General features: G+C 33.7%; 1 protein-coding gene across 3 annotated transcripts in view; it reads left to right on the top strand.

Annotated features, from left to right (window-relative positions):
* The window catches only part of ASCC3 (activating signal cointegrator 1 complex subunit 3), a 248,972-nt gene that overhangs the window by 180,674 nt on the left and 54,412 nt on the right, over positions 1-13,886 (top strand). For all 3 annotated transcript variants that reach the window (XM_021533823.3, XM_021533826.3, XM_021533825.3), the window contains 4 exons: positions 54-174; positions 2,163-2,305; positions 12,173-12,310; positions 12,414-12,534. In XM_021533823.3, the coding sequence (XP_021389498.2) occupies positions 54-174; positions 2,163-2,305; positions 12,173-12,310; positions 12,414-12,534 (523 nt within the window). The remainder of the gene's footprint in view (positions 1-53; positions 175-2,162; positions 2,306-12,172; positions 12,311-12,413; positions 12,535-13,886) is intronic.

Below are 13,886 nucleotides of genomic sequence, written 5' to 3' on the forward strand. Positions count from 1 at the left end.
TAGCAATTGGTAAGATAATTCAAGGTTAAACTTGAAAAAAATTTCTCTTGTAGATGGGTCTGTTCAACTTCCGACCATCGGTGCGCCCAGTTCCTCTGGAGGTGCACATCCAGGGCTTCCCTGGCCAGCATTACTGTCCTCGCATGGCCAGCATGAACAAACCTGCTTTTCAGGGTAAGCAGCAAGCTCCTAGACCTCTTCCTTCTTTCTCTAAAAGAAAAAGGGACTTTACACAGTTCATTTGCAGCACATTTGCAGCATGTGTTACTGTATGTACTCTTGGCATGTATTGGGAGAATCTGCTCTGCTAATGGCCCAAAGCTATTTGTCTGAAACATAAAGTGTGCTGCAAATGCAACATGTAGCAGAGGAATGTAATGTATTTGGAACAGAAGAATAAAATTAGTGTTAGTGAAGGGGTAATAAAATGTGTTTTCTCTTAGTGTTTGACACCAGAAAGAAATATTCATGTAAAAATATTGGAAATTTAGAAAGCAATAAAACCATTCCTATTATTAATCTGCTGAGGTATTTTCATATGGACCACTGCATGTTAGCATTAAAAAAATTGTGAACAGAAGTTGCAAGTCAGGCTAACCTCCTATAATTCTAGTTTCAAAGCAATAACCATAAAATTCAAAATTTGTAGTGCATCCAGATATGCTTCTGTTTCCAATTTTTTATTCTTAACCAAGCTGGCAAGCAGTATAGATTTAAGAAAAGCTCTCTTGTATTTTATTTGAACATGTTTTGTTTTGGTTACATAAGGAATATTTATTATATCAATTAAAAATAACCTCCAATATAAATTTTGTGGTGTGAGCTGCTGTTGACTGTGAGGTGACATTTGTGAGGGGACTTTTTAGCTGCTTTAATTAGCCTTATGACAGAAGCAAAGTATTGATTGTGGACTAGAGACCAATCTTGACAGCTCGGATTATTTACACCTCCACAAGAGCATTGTACAAAAACACTAATGAACAATAAATCTGTCTTGGGCTGTTCTGCCACACCTGTTCCTGAAGCAACAAAAATCCATTAGATGTTGGGCTTTTAAAATACTTAGATATATTGGCATATATAGTTGTAAGATATAAATACACATGAATTATCCTATTTCAATAATTTCACAACTGCATTGCATGTGTATATGCAGGAGCACATGCTGGGTAGCATTCATGAACTGCAGAATAATATGTGCTGGTGGGCAGTATGAAATAGTCTTCAGAAATTAACAATACATAAATTTAATTGCTTGAATGAGAATTACATGAGAAGACACACAAACTGTGTGTATAAGTGGTTTAGAGAGAGTATTTGGAATTCTAGTTACACCTGTTTATACTTCTAGTGCTTGTTGATGTTAAAAAATATGTATAATACAATTTATTGCGTGCTCTGTTCCCGACTTGTTTGACATTATTCAGTCAAGGTTATTTTAGCATTTTCATGGCAATACTTATTCCTGAGACCATAAAAATTTTGCTGCAACCTGAAACTTTTCAAAGATGGGCTGAGCAAGAAAATACTATTTTAAAAAGTCCTAAAACCTAATTGGCTTAAAGATATCATAATTGTTTTAAATACATCGGACTAGTTAGTCAGCACAGAAACAAAGTTCTCTTGTACTGTAATGCCCCCTTTCACAGCAGCTGTTGAAAAGTCACTTTTCACTTTTTTTACCTTTTCTGATATTGGTAGATTGAAATGATCCTCTGTAGGCTGACATGAGTTTATGGAGTTTGAGCTCTGGGTCAGGCAGAAAGCTAGTTTTAGACCTTCATGACATTGAGCTTGAGACAACATACCCCAGCAGTGTAGAAAAAAACATTAACATACGTATTAGGAAGTCTAGAAAGCTTGCACAGGTTTTGTGGTGTTTTGTTGGGGTTTTTTCCATAACTGTTATCTTAATTAGTTTACAGTGTTCACTGAAGTATCTGAAGGGAAATTGAGACTCAGCTAAGTGTAGTTTTATGGCCTTTGGTTCAGAGGTGGTGTATTCTCACCTCAGTTGTATCACATCCAGCAGAACAGAGGCTCAGTAGACATACCTCAATGTCATCTCCAGGGAAGTCTGTCAGTTGTCATGGGATTGAAAAGGGAAACTCTTATTTTTGTCACGAAAGGGTCTAATTCTCAAATTCTGTTCTGCTCAACAGCAATTCGTAGTCATTCTCCAGCCAAGCCTGTTCTTATTTTTGTGTCATCCAGACGTCAGACAAGGCTTACTGCCTTAGATCTCATAGCTTTCCTGGCCACAGAGGATGATCCCAAACAATGGCTGAAGATGGATGAAAGAGAGGTAGAATCATTTTACCTTCCTCATTTGTGCTTTGCTTCTATCTTATTGATGTTTGTTTGAAGAAAAATTAATATGAAAGAGTTGTTTGAGGGTAGATCTTGAAAGAGTTGTGCATATGCTAAATTTCCCTGTGTATTAAAAGTAGTGACAGCATTAAGGCCATAGAAACGTCTGTGCAAGAGCTGAACTTCAGAGCACAAACTCTTTTATCTTTGTTTTTTCCTGCATATCTTATTAATGCTAGTTCCATGGTCCCAGACAACATATATCACATGGTGCAAGTCTTTGATACCAAGATAAGACAAAGACTAAAAGAGGGCTAGTACTCTCTAAAGTTTACAGCTGGACATCTGTGACTTATAGATGTTAAGCTGAAATCTAAACCAAATCTCTTTCAGTGTTTTAAGAGAAAAATCATCCTTCTCATAAGATGCATTATGTATATGTATTTGCATATATATCTGTGTGAATATATGTACCTATGTATATACATGCATCCATCTGTATTCCTAGATAGACAGATATACTGCAGAACCAATCATTTAACAATGGTTGAGTCTTGCATATCAATGAAATAAATCAATGATATAAAAAAAGTAAAGAAAGCTTCTGCCAATATCTTTGTTTTAAAAATAAAAGCATTGCAAAGTCAAACACTTAGATGTTAAACAAGGCTAGTGGAAAGGCTTATTTTTTATTCTTTTTCAAGCAGTATAATCTTTAATTACATTTTCTTATTTTTTTAATCTTCTTTTGTTTACTGCAAAACATAAATAATGGCTAAATAATAAACAACCTTTCAATATTCTCTTTTATCTGTATTCTTCAAAGTGTATACCAGATTATATTTAATTCACTCAGTTCAGCACCTGCTCTGAATGCAGTATTATTTATTTTACTCTGCACTAATGGTTCTGATTACAGTATATCATTGCTGCAAAACAGGTTTTTCTGGTCGATATTCAGATTTTCTACATTTTGAAGACTAGCTTTTTCTAATTATTGCAAATCTTCTACTAGGAATTTCTGTGATAATTTAGGGTGAAAACAGCAAAATGCAGGAATCATAAATATAAAATCCAAGTTGAATACTGTATGAATATTTATATATCATATAAATGTATAATTTATATATAATGTTATACAATTATAAATATTATATACCAAAAAGTACAGGTTTCTAGATTATATTGTTTGTGTTTGTTTGCTCTTTGCCAAAAAATAAAACGGGATTTCCTAGAGATAAAGCATAACATCCTTTTTGTTTTGGATGGATTTTAAAATAGAAAATGTCTGCCTTGGCTGATAAACCACTATTACTAAAGCATATCTCAAATTTATGTGCTTTTCTAACTGTATAACCTCTGTTTAATGTTTTCTTGAACCTAATAGAAACATTTCATATTAAAGTTATTATTACTTAGTAGAGTACTCTAGTACCTTGTGCTAGTTTACTGTAGTAATCTCACCTGCAATTAGAAAATGCACTGGGAGCTTGCCCTAAATGACTTGGATTAATATGAATAGTTTCCCCATGTCCTGGGAGCCACTGCTATTCTGAAAAGAATTGTAACTGAAGCTTCTTCACTTGCTAGAAAAGGGTTTTCTATTAGGAGTCTTTGAATTTCATGTTTCAGAATAAGCCTCTGAAGGTTTTGAAATAGGAGCCAACAAGGACAAGCAGACTTTGCATTTATTAGTTTAATAACATTTGCATATGATTTGTATTTGAATTAATAAGCTGAATATTTGGAGTATGAGATACCTACCAAGTTACTCAGTTCTGATTACGTAAATGTAAAAGACTGAGGATTAAGTTCTAAGTTGTTATATCTTACCACTATTATGCAGAACACAATTGTGTTTGAAGTACCCACAATTTCAAGTGGACATTTTTTTGGGCAATCATGGGACTAGTTTGTAGTTTTGTGTTTTAAATGAGCATGATTAGCCTGAGCTTCATTTGACATTGAAGAAAAGAACAAAGCTCTACTAGTGCTACATACATAGTATATATCCTACCCAATTTTTGATAATAACCTAATAATAATCAAAACTAATCATAATTTAGGGGGGGTTAATTTAAAAAAAATATTCTCAAGTAATATTAAAATCAGAATTAGATGTGAAATAGACAAATTTCTCTCCAGACCACTATAAAATTTCTAAGTTTGAAAAGTAGAACTAGCAAATACTTTATAGCAGGCATTCCATGTTTTAAACCCTTTTCCCAAGTTTCAAGTATTTCTCAATTCCATATGGGATTAAAATAGACCAGTCAGAAAAATTAAAGTTTGTTGCCTTTTAAACAACTTTTTTTTTTCCTGTCAGTTTTTCACTTTTGGGGTTGTTTTTTTTTCGTTTTTTTTGCCAACCACTATTCCTTTAGGAGGACTCACAGACAAATTACTTTCTTTTCAAAATAGTTCTAATTCTTAACTATGAAGTATTTTGAGATATAAGTGATTTTTCATGAGTCTATACAAAATTAGCAAACTGTACAGCAGACCATGGCATTTTTGTTCAGTCAGTCTTATTTGTATAATACTAATTTTGGCTAACATAAGATTCCGTTGAGAACTCATTAGTAAATTTTGTTTAATGGTGTAATTGGGTTTGCTACATGTTGGCTAAAAGTTCTTCTGTTGAGGTTAGCTTCCCAGTAGATTTCTTAAAGCTTGAAATGTTCTAAAACAATGCCATCCATAATAGCTTCTAAAGAACTGATGTTGAGGTAGAGACAGATTCTTACAGCCATTAAATACATTTTTTCCTTGTTCTCCTTTGTGATGGTATCAGAGAGATTCATGCCTTGTGGGGAAGAGACTGAAATACAGCAGAGCCTAGTACTGGTTCTTTGTTTATGTGTTTTTACCAATACTAGACCTTTGTTAATTAGGTATGCCATTATGTTAGCTTCACTCATCTTCTCTGCAGAAATTCTCTCTGTGGTGGTAAAGCAGGCTCTTATTTGAAGCTTGTGATGAATGATTCTATTCACAAACTTCCAGGCTGCTTTTCACAGTACTCTCAGATAACAGGCAAATCCACTTCCATTTTTGCCACCCAGCTCCAAATATCAAATTCAGGCAGCATATCAATCAGTTATATTAAATGACATGAACTTGCATGAACCTTCTGGAAAACATATTTGTATGTAGAAGGGACATATAGAAACAACCCTTCAGCTGTTGCCACCAAAGTAGATAACAGCATGCCTGGATCATGGAGAAATCATGTGAGATGTTCTTTCCCTCACAGGAGCCATTATCTAACAGGTGCAACTGAATTATTGCATTTTGTTATACAGGCATCTTGTTATACAGGAATTTGTTATGCAGGCATCTACTGAAAAATATACTTCTTATAGGCAGCTTCATTAGGTTTTGGGAATAGTTCTTCCTGGACATTTTCCTTGAATTTCATGTCAGATATGCAGGTTTTGGCTCATACCCATTACAGTAGTCAGAAAGTTGAAAGGTATTCAGAAAGCGGAGACAGCAGTCAATCTTCATAAAACTGGCCAGTACTTAATGAAAATTGTTGGGTTTAGTGCTGCTAAGTTTTGCAGTTTCTGCTGGACTTGTTGCTCCACTAAAATAGTTACATTTGTTTCACAGATCCTATCCAACTAAGTTTCAGACTCTTTGCATGCTTTTTTGGGAAGAAATGGCCACTCAAAGACCTGATACATTACATATATTTTAGTCTGACCAAGGAAGCCTCCGATGATGTTTAAAATACTCTATGTACCAGGATTTGTAGCTGATGCATTAAAGCTCACCCCTGTGTTTTCCAACTGCACATGCAGACATTCTTCAGGATTTAAGCAACACTGCTACAGTTCATCCAGAGTATGAGTGGGCAGTCTCAAAAAAATAATAGTTCCCTTTAGAGCCTTTGAGATGTTTTTTTTAATTTTTCTGTAAGTTGCTTTGGCCATATGCATTCAAAAATTTCTCTTTCTTACAATGTGCCCCAAGACTGAGTTTATTTATCAACAAAGACTGAAGAAGCAGCAGCAGAAGCTGTTTTCCTTGCCATCTGCAATAATAGCAAGGACTCTTCATTAGACATCACTCTGTAAAGATTGTCTTGGTCATGCTTTTGAGGCACAGGTGCATCATGACAGAAATGTGAATGGGCAGTGCATCTCAAAGAGGAGACTGCATATGTAAATAGAGTGATTCTTCATTTCTTTTTCTTGTCCTTTGATGCCAACATGCCCATGGAAAAAGAAAATCTTATGCTTACCCTGTTTTTTTTTGTATAATCATTAGAGGATTTTTAATTATACACTTAGTGGATAAAATTCTAATTTGGAATTGTCAGCCAGGACTGTCATGTTCAAGCTTGTGAGCCATTACTTATCTTGTTAAAAGGGACAATACTCAGATTATTGTGTTGGAGACAGACAGTGCCATCAGTTTCTGATGCTCAGCTTGGGTAAGATCAGTTATGCTGTTGTACATTAGGAGCTGACTAAAGAGGAGCAAATCCTTCTCTGTCAGAAATTGCATCTGCATCTGTGGTGGCAGAAAATGTTGCAATCTTTTTACAACATAATTTATTTGAATCAAGTTTTCAGTTTATTTATTTTTCTCTAATGTTTTTACAGCCTTTTGTTTTTAACGTAAAACAAAAGTACAAAAGTAGTATTTATGGTTTATTGTTTGAAGTTAGCATGCAGTTCTCACCAGCAGACAAGCAGGCTGTTTTCTTATTTGTTTGGTGGAGTTTCTTTAAAAATTTATTCCTTGTCCAGATACTTAGATTTATTTTTCTTTAATATTTACAGTGCAAGGAGGAAGAAGAAATGTACCAGTATACATAGTTTTAACTTTACCCACAATGGTTTTTGCATTCTGCTTTCTGAATCATTTTTACCATCTGCATCTTGTTAAGACTGCTCTTTATGAAACCTCTAGAAATAACTAATATCCTTTAGCACAGAGATACCTGCAGTAATATTCAATAGTATCCATATCAGGCAATAGTTTGCTTCCACAGAATTCAAGGGCCCTTGAATGAAGGATATTCATTGACTCTAGAAGAATGAATCAGACCCATCCTGATTTTGCCATTTGAGACATGTGAGTGTATAAGCATGTGTGCAATAATTATGGATTAGTACATGTGTGTTTGTACACTGTGGGGAAATACACATAGCTGTATGCGTGAAAGGGAATTAAATTTTACCAGTAGTCAGTTTGCATTGTTAGTAAACACAAACAAAGAAAAAACCCAAAACCAACAAAAAAAAAAAATCCTAAAAATTCTTGGAAAGACAAAAGATGGCTTTTCCTTCCCTAACCTTTAAATCAAACAACCTATTATCTCCATGTTAATGTTTTGAGGTAATGTTGTGCTATAAAACAGGAATTGTAGAATCTGGTCTGTGTCATGAACAGGAATATTGCTGTCATTTAAATGTGTCTCTTAGTGTTAAATGTTTTATTATATTATTATTCTTTACTGTATTATTATATATTATTAAATATGATTAATATATCTCAACTGTTTAAAACACATTTTAAAATATTCCTTGAATAATATTATTTGAGTTGTTTTAGGCAGCTTGTTCTGTGTGGGATAAGCCAATTCTTCATCAAAAATAATTTTTTAAGATGATTTTTTTTTCCTGCCTTTAAAGATCAGGAGGGTATCCAAGAATGATTTCTAAGTGTTTCAGTCATTATAGAAGTTCAACTTCCTTCTACAAGATGTTGGTTTTATGACACAAAAGTGTGTCATAAAAATTAACATTTAGTTATAACAAGGAGATGTTTTTGTTTCACTTAACATCTGTAGCAGATGTGAAATATGTAATTATTTTTGTAAAAGACTTCATAACTTTCACGATTCTTTTGTTTGGCAGATCTTTCTTCTATTGGGCATTTTAGACAATTGATAAGCATTATTCAGTGGCATATGGTCTGAGTCTGACGTGCTTTGAAAAGAGTAGAGAGTACTAATAATGAGGATTCTGTGAAAATGGGAAAACCAGCACAACAGATATGCTTTGAGAAAGTATGGGGTTTTAGCATCTTGAAACAATATATCACACTCAAAGGGACAGAATTGGGCTGCACAATCTGTTAGCTCATTCTTGTCCAATCTGGTCTCCTCCTTTCTTTTGGAGCCAGCATTGTCATCAACTTGCTGAATTATACTCTGACTGGAATGCATTTCAGGCACAGGGTAATGTATCTGCTTAAATGGAATCCTATCTTTCTACAAAAGCTTTTTAAGTATAATAAATTTAAAATATAAAAAAAAAAGTTCTATTAGCTTAAAGTAAATGGTTCAACAGTTTACATATGTGCAGGAACAAAGAAAATTACTACTTAGTAGTTTGACAAGAATCTGGTTTGTTTAGGAATTAGAATAGAAAATGTAGAAATAAAGTTTATTTTTTAGAATAAATATTTTGCAGAACCTTGCTACCAGGTTCCCAAATTGGTTTTCAGGAGATATTTTTCTTTGTTCATTTAAAAAAAAAAAAAAAAAAAAAAAAGCTATGAAAGATAGCCAAACTTTTCAGCGTGGGCTTGATCCTGCTTGTGTATGAGTCCAGGGAAAAAAATCTCTTCCTGGCATTAAGTTCCCTGCATTGGTGTTGTACAGGGTTTTTTTAATGCCAGTGCAATGTGTATTTCCTTATATTATTTCAATATATTTTTTTCTATTCTTAAGATAATATAGATTTCATTTATCCTTCTGTGAGTAAAACTATATGACAGTTGTTTTCAGAAAGATAAATAGTAATTGAGTCATAACAATTCAGAAATGTTAGATTTGTTTTATAGTCACAGTGCTGTGTCTGTTTCTGCTTAATGAACCTATTAATTGTGCCATTATTTCTTAATAGAAAGTTGTAATATTCTTACACTACACTGACAAAAGGGAGTTACATTTTTAAATAAATTGTCATGAGAATTTTAAGCCTTGGATTGTGCCTGTGGGTAAAACAGTTATGTTTATTACAGTGATTTATGTGAAAGTAAGGGGTCAGCTAAAAATGACTAGGATTCCCTGCTGCTAAAATGACAGGATAGCAGTACATGTGCCAGTGCTCCTGCTAAGGGTTCTTTAGTTTTCCTGTGGTAAATTACACTGCTTTGCAGGTATGACTAACAGCACCACAGGCCGCTGCTGTAATACGAGTCAGAGGGGAAAAAAAATAACCACCATTGATTGTAAAAGCAAGAAGAACATCTTTGAATAAATTCCCAGCAGTGTGAATTTAGGATGTTTTTTGCTGGCAACTCTATGGCAGAAAGGTTTAGCTCGGGTTGTGTACTGGAAATAGCTCCCAATGTAAAACCACATGTGCTGAAGGGAGCAGTCTAATCACTATAGACTAATCCCAATCAGCTAACTTGATCCCTGTATTGTTGTAGAGGAAAAGGGGGTTTAGATTCATTATTTTCCCAATATCATGTTCTTTTAATGTGAATAATGAAATTATTGTCTTTGGAATTTGCTCGTTCCCTTATGTTAAAGACATGACTATTATAAGGTGCTGATTCTTGGTAGAGAGAAGAAAAATTACTTTAGCAATGTGGTATCTTTTGTCAATTCTTGAATGCAGAAACTAACTGAAATCTAGATGCATTTTTATGTTTTTCACATATTTACCAATTTTGTTTTCTACTTTTTTCATCCTAATTTCCTGTTCAATAAATACATATAGTTATTTCTTAAAGTGTATACATAGGCATAAGGAGCCTATGCAGTACTAGTACAAATTAATAAACCTCTAGTAAAAAAATCATTAATAAGTTTGATCATATTTTTAGTATTGTATGTTGATGGTCATAATTTTCGAGAAAACAGTATATGTGTTCCCATTTTATCCAGATACTTTTTAGTCTTAGAAAAACAACTCTTTAAGATGGGTCATTATTCATGTTGTCTACACTGAAGTCACATGTCTACATGTTGAGTAGAGAAATCAAAGGTTTGCTGATTGTATCTAGATAGATAAACTTTATCCTTTAACATATCCTCCTTTCATTCATCTCTTTACTCTCATGGACTTATCTACCCCTCTTGCCTCCCTTTCCTAAATGGACTTATTCTCAATTCATTGGGTATTTTTCTTTCTGCTCCCTTTCATTTCAATGTTTTATGGACCCTTTCACTCTTGTAAGCACCCTTTTCTTTTATATGTGCTAGATCAGTTTATATAACAAACCTTCCATGTCTTATAGTACAGGAAACTCTCAGGAACATCCACGCAACTGCATTGTGAAGGGAAAAATTTAGGAGCTTCCATTGGCAGATGAAATTGATCTGTCAAAAGTTGAACAATTTATTTTTTTAATTAGTTTCCCTGTTACTGCCATCAGTTGTAGTTCTGTTAGTCAAGATTGCTTCAACAAATAGACTTTTTAAATGCTTTGCAATTTACTCTTCCTGACAAAATTGATTGATTTACAAAATCTATATTGTTTGTTTGTTTCTTTGTTTGTTTTAAAATCCTCAGTATGGTCAGTTATATTCTCTAGATTTTTTTTGTGCCTTTTAAGGATTCTTTTTATGCTAGTAGCAACACACGACTTGAATTTAGAGATGTGAATCATTTTATTCACATTAAGGTGTGAGAATTATAAAACACAGGAAATATTTAGAGAGGTTAGAGTCTTGAACATCAGAAGTGAAACACCTCAGCGTCCTATGTAGAAATGAAGGTATCACTGTAGTCATGTGATGCTATCATATCTCAGTCCTTTGAAGAACTCAGTCTGAGATTAGGCCAAACACTATGTCCAAATTATTCTGTTACTATAATTTGTTCTGCACTACTGGCTTTTTTCCTAACCTTGGCTATACCTCCTATGACCATGAATGATTCTGCCCCAAGTATGCAATATCATCATGCCACTGCTGGTGGCACCAGGAAACCATTAATAAGAGCCTTAATTTTTAAGTTCCTGGCTATAATTATATTAAAATCACATAAAATAATAAATGACCTTAGAAATAACACAATACAAATAATTTTGAAGGGCAGAATTACTTAACAAGACAGTTTCATTCATTATTACTAAGAGGCTTTTCACGGAAGTCATCCAAAAGTAAATAAGCTTATTATCAAATTTATGACTTGAAAATGTAGGCAAGAAAGATAGTTAAAATGATAGTAGTAAAAACGATTCCAAGAGTAATTGACATCACATTTTAAATAATTCGTAATAATAATAAAAACACCTTTTTGTCTGGACTTCTGAAAGTTTTAAATGAACACACTTAATAGATGTTGGATTTCACTACAGACTTTGAGTCTATAAATTACAAACTCACACTCAAATAAAAATTTTCAAATTAATTTGCATTTCAGCATGTGAAAAGGAAGCTTTCTTGATGAATAATAATTGCAAAATTATCAAACTGAGGAATAGTCTGTCTGTTCAAAGGAATTAGAGAGAGCCAAATTTATTTTTCATTACTGTTATTATGTTACTGGTTGCAGGGATTTGCTATGTTTTTATATCAGTCCTAACCCCTTTGATACCAGGGATTGCATTAAACAAACACAGAACAGAATGCACAATATTTGTCAGACCTGTCAAGATATTTTCATCATTTTCATTTCCTTTTCTGTTACTTAGCATGTCAATAATGTCATGTGCATTCTGTATTCCACCCCCATTGTTAATATAGTATTTTTTTTTAGACAAAACAGTCTTTTCAGAGACTAAAGAAGGCTCTGATTTCCTGCTTGTTTAAACAGCATAAAGCAAATTATCATTATTTTTTGTTTTTGCTACAAAAACAAAAAAAAATCAAGATAAGGAACCTAAAAGTTTAAAATTTCTTAGTCATCTATTCTAAAGTCTGCAATTATTCTTTCTGTTACAGATGAATGATATTATAGTCACAGTTAGAGATTCAAATCTGAAGCTGACACTTGCTTTTGGAATAGGCATGCACCATGCGGGTCTGCATGAAAGGGACAGGAAAACTGTGGAAGAATTGTTTGTGAACTGCAAAATCCAGGTACACATGTTCTTTTTGAATCCTGCTGTAATGAGTTTTCCATGGAATTTTAAAAGTTGGCTTTTTGTTACATATACCTCATTAATCTTTCTTTTTGTCTTAGGTTCTTATTGCCACAAGCACATTAGCTTGGGGTGTAAATTTTCCAGCTCATTTAGTAATTGTTAAAGGAACAGAATACTACGATGGAAAAACAAGGCGTTATGTGGATTATCCCATTACAGGTACTCACATAAATTATGGAAATGTTCAAATCCTGAAATATATTTCAAGTGTATGCAAATGACCTGAATTATTTAGTAACTGTATTTGGATGAAGACTAGGAGACATGAGGTAAGGGGGTTTTTTTTGTTTAATGCAAGTTGTCAGAGAACTCTTAAGATGGTGTGCAATAATGAAAGTGTTTCTGTTTCGCAAATCATTTTTCATTCTAAACTCCTTTAATGTGTATCACCCAAAATAGACATTAAACAATTAAAGGGACAATATAAAGCCTAGTCTCTATATCTAGTTAACTAGGTAATTGTATAAAAGAAAGTGGAGTTTTTTTTCAAGAGTGGACTTTTTTTTTCATTCCTTAAGCCTTTTCTAAATAGAAACAAATCTTTAAGAGTAAACTTAGTCATGGTTTGAAATGCAACAGTTGAATCACACACGTATGAGAAAATAAAATGTATACATAGTCACTTGGTAGTAAACAAAAAACCTGGCCTGGTATCTTCAGTGATATAAAGGATACTTCAGAAATAAGCAGCTAAATTAAAATTTTAATTTCTGGCTTGATACAAACTTTCATTGCTTTCTGGCTCCAGTAAACTCCAGTTTTCATAAACTGTTCTGCAGTGTTTTCAACAAGCTGAAGAAAGTGAACCATGGAAGAACTTTTTTCAGAGTTCAGACAGGGAGAATATTTGTCTGGATGGTACTAAGTTTGAAGAATGAGGACAAGCTAAATTTATTCCAGGTTTCCTGTTCTGTTTTCCCTTTCTCTTTTCTGAAGCAAAAGTTTATTATTAAATGTTCCTATACTACACTAGCGATGTGTACACCTAAGGACAATCTAAATGGTATTTGTTAGGTAAATACAGAGCTTGCATCTTTTTAGCCACGCGCTGTCTTTTCATCAAGAGAAGCTTAGTAACATGAAAAAACAAGCTCAAACTGAAAATGCTACGGGTTACTTCTTCAAATAACCCATCATAGAGCTCAATTTAGTGGTTAGTGCTCTGCAGGAAACTTGGGATCAATTTTCAGACCAACTCTCTTTTCCAACGATTCTGGTCTGACCTGGGATCTGAGCCATGCACACTTGTATTTTGTGACAGACTTTGGCTGATGTAAACTTAGTGAAAGCAGTCTCTGCAGCGAAGTCAGATTGCGCTCATGCCGACTGGGAAAGCCGTGGTGATCATTTATTACTGAACGGGGAAAAGTGGCGAGGAAAGAAATCAAAGGAAGTTTTAAATTTTATGTTGAATCCATGGCACCATCAGAAATCAGTAGCAGAGAAAATAATATATCTATAAGAAATCAGAGACTCAATAAACAGTGCAGACTTACTATGCTGTTGGAGGA

Source organism: Lonchura striata, chromosome 3 (genome assembly GCF_046129695.1).
Source record: "Lonchura striata isolate bLonStr1 chromosome 3, bLonStr1.mat, whole genome shotgun sequence".
Lineage (NCBI taxonomy): Eukaryota > Metazoa > Chordata > Aves > Passeriformes > Estrildidae > Lonchura > Lonchura striata.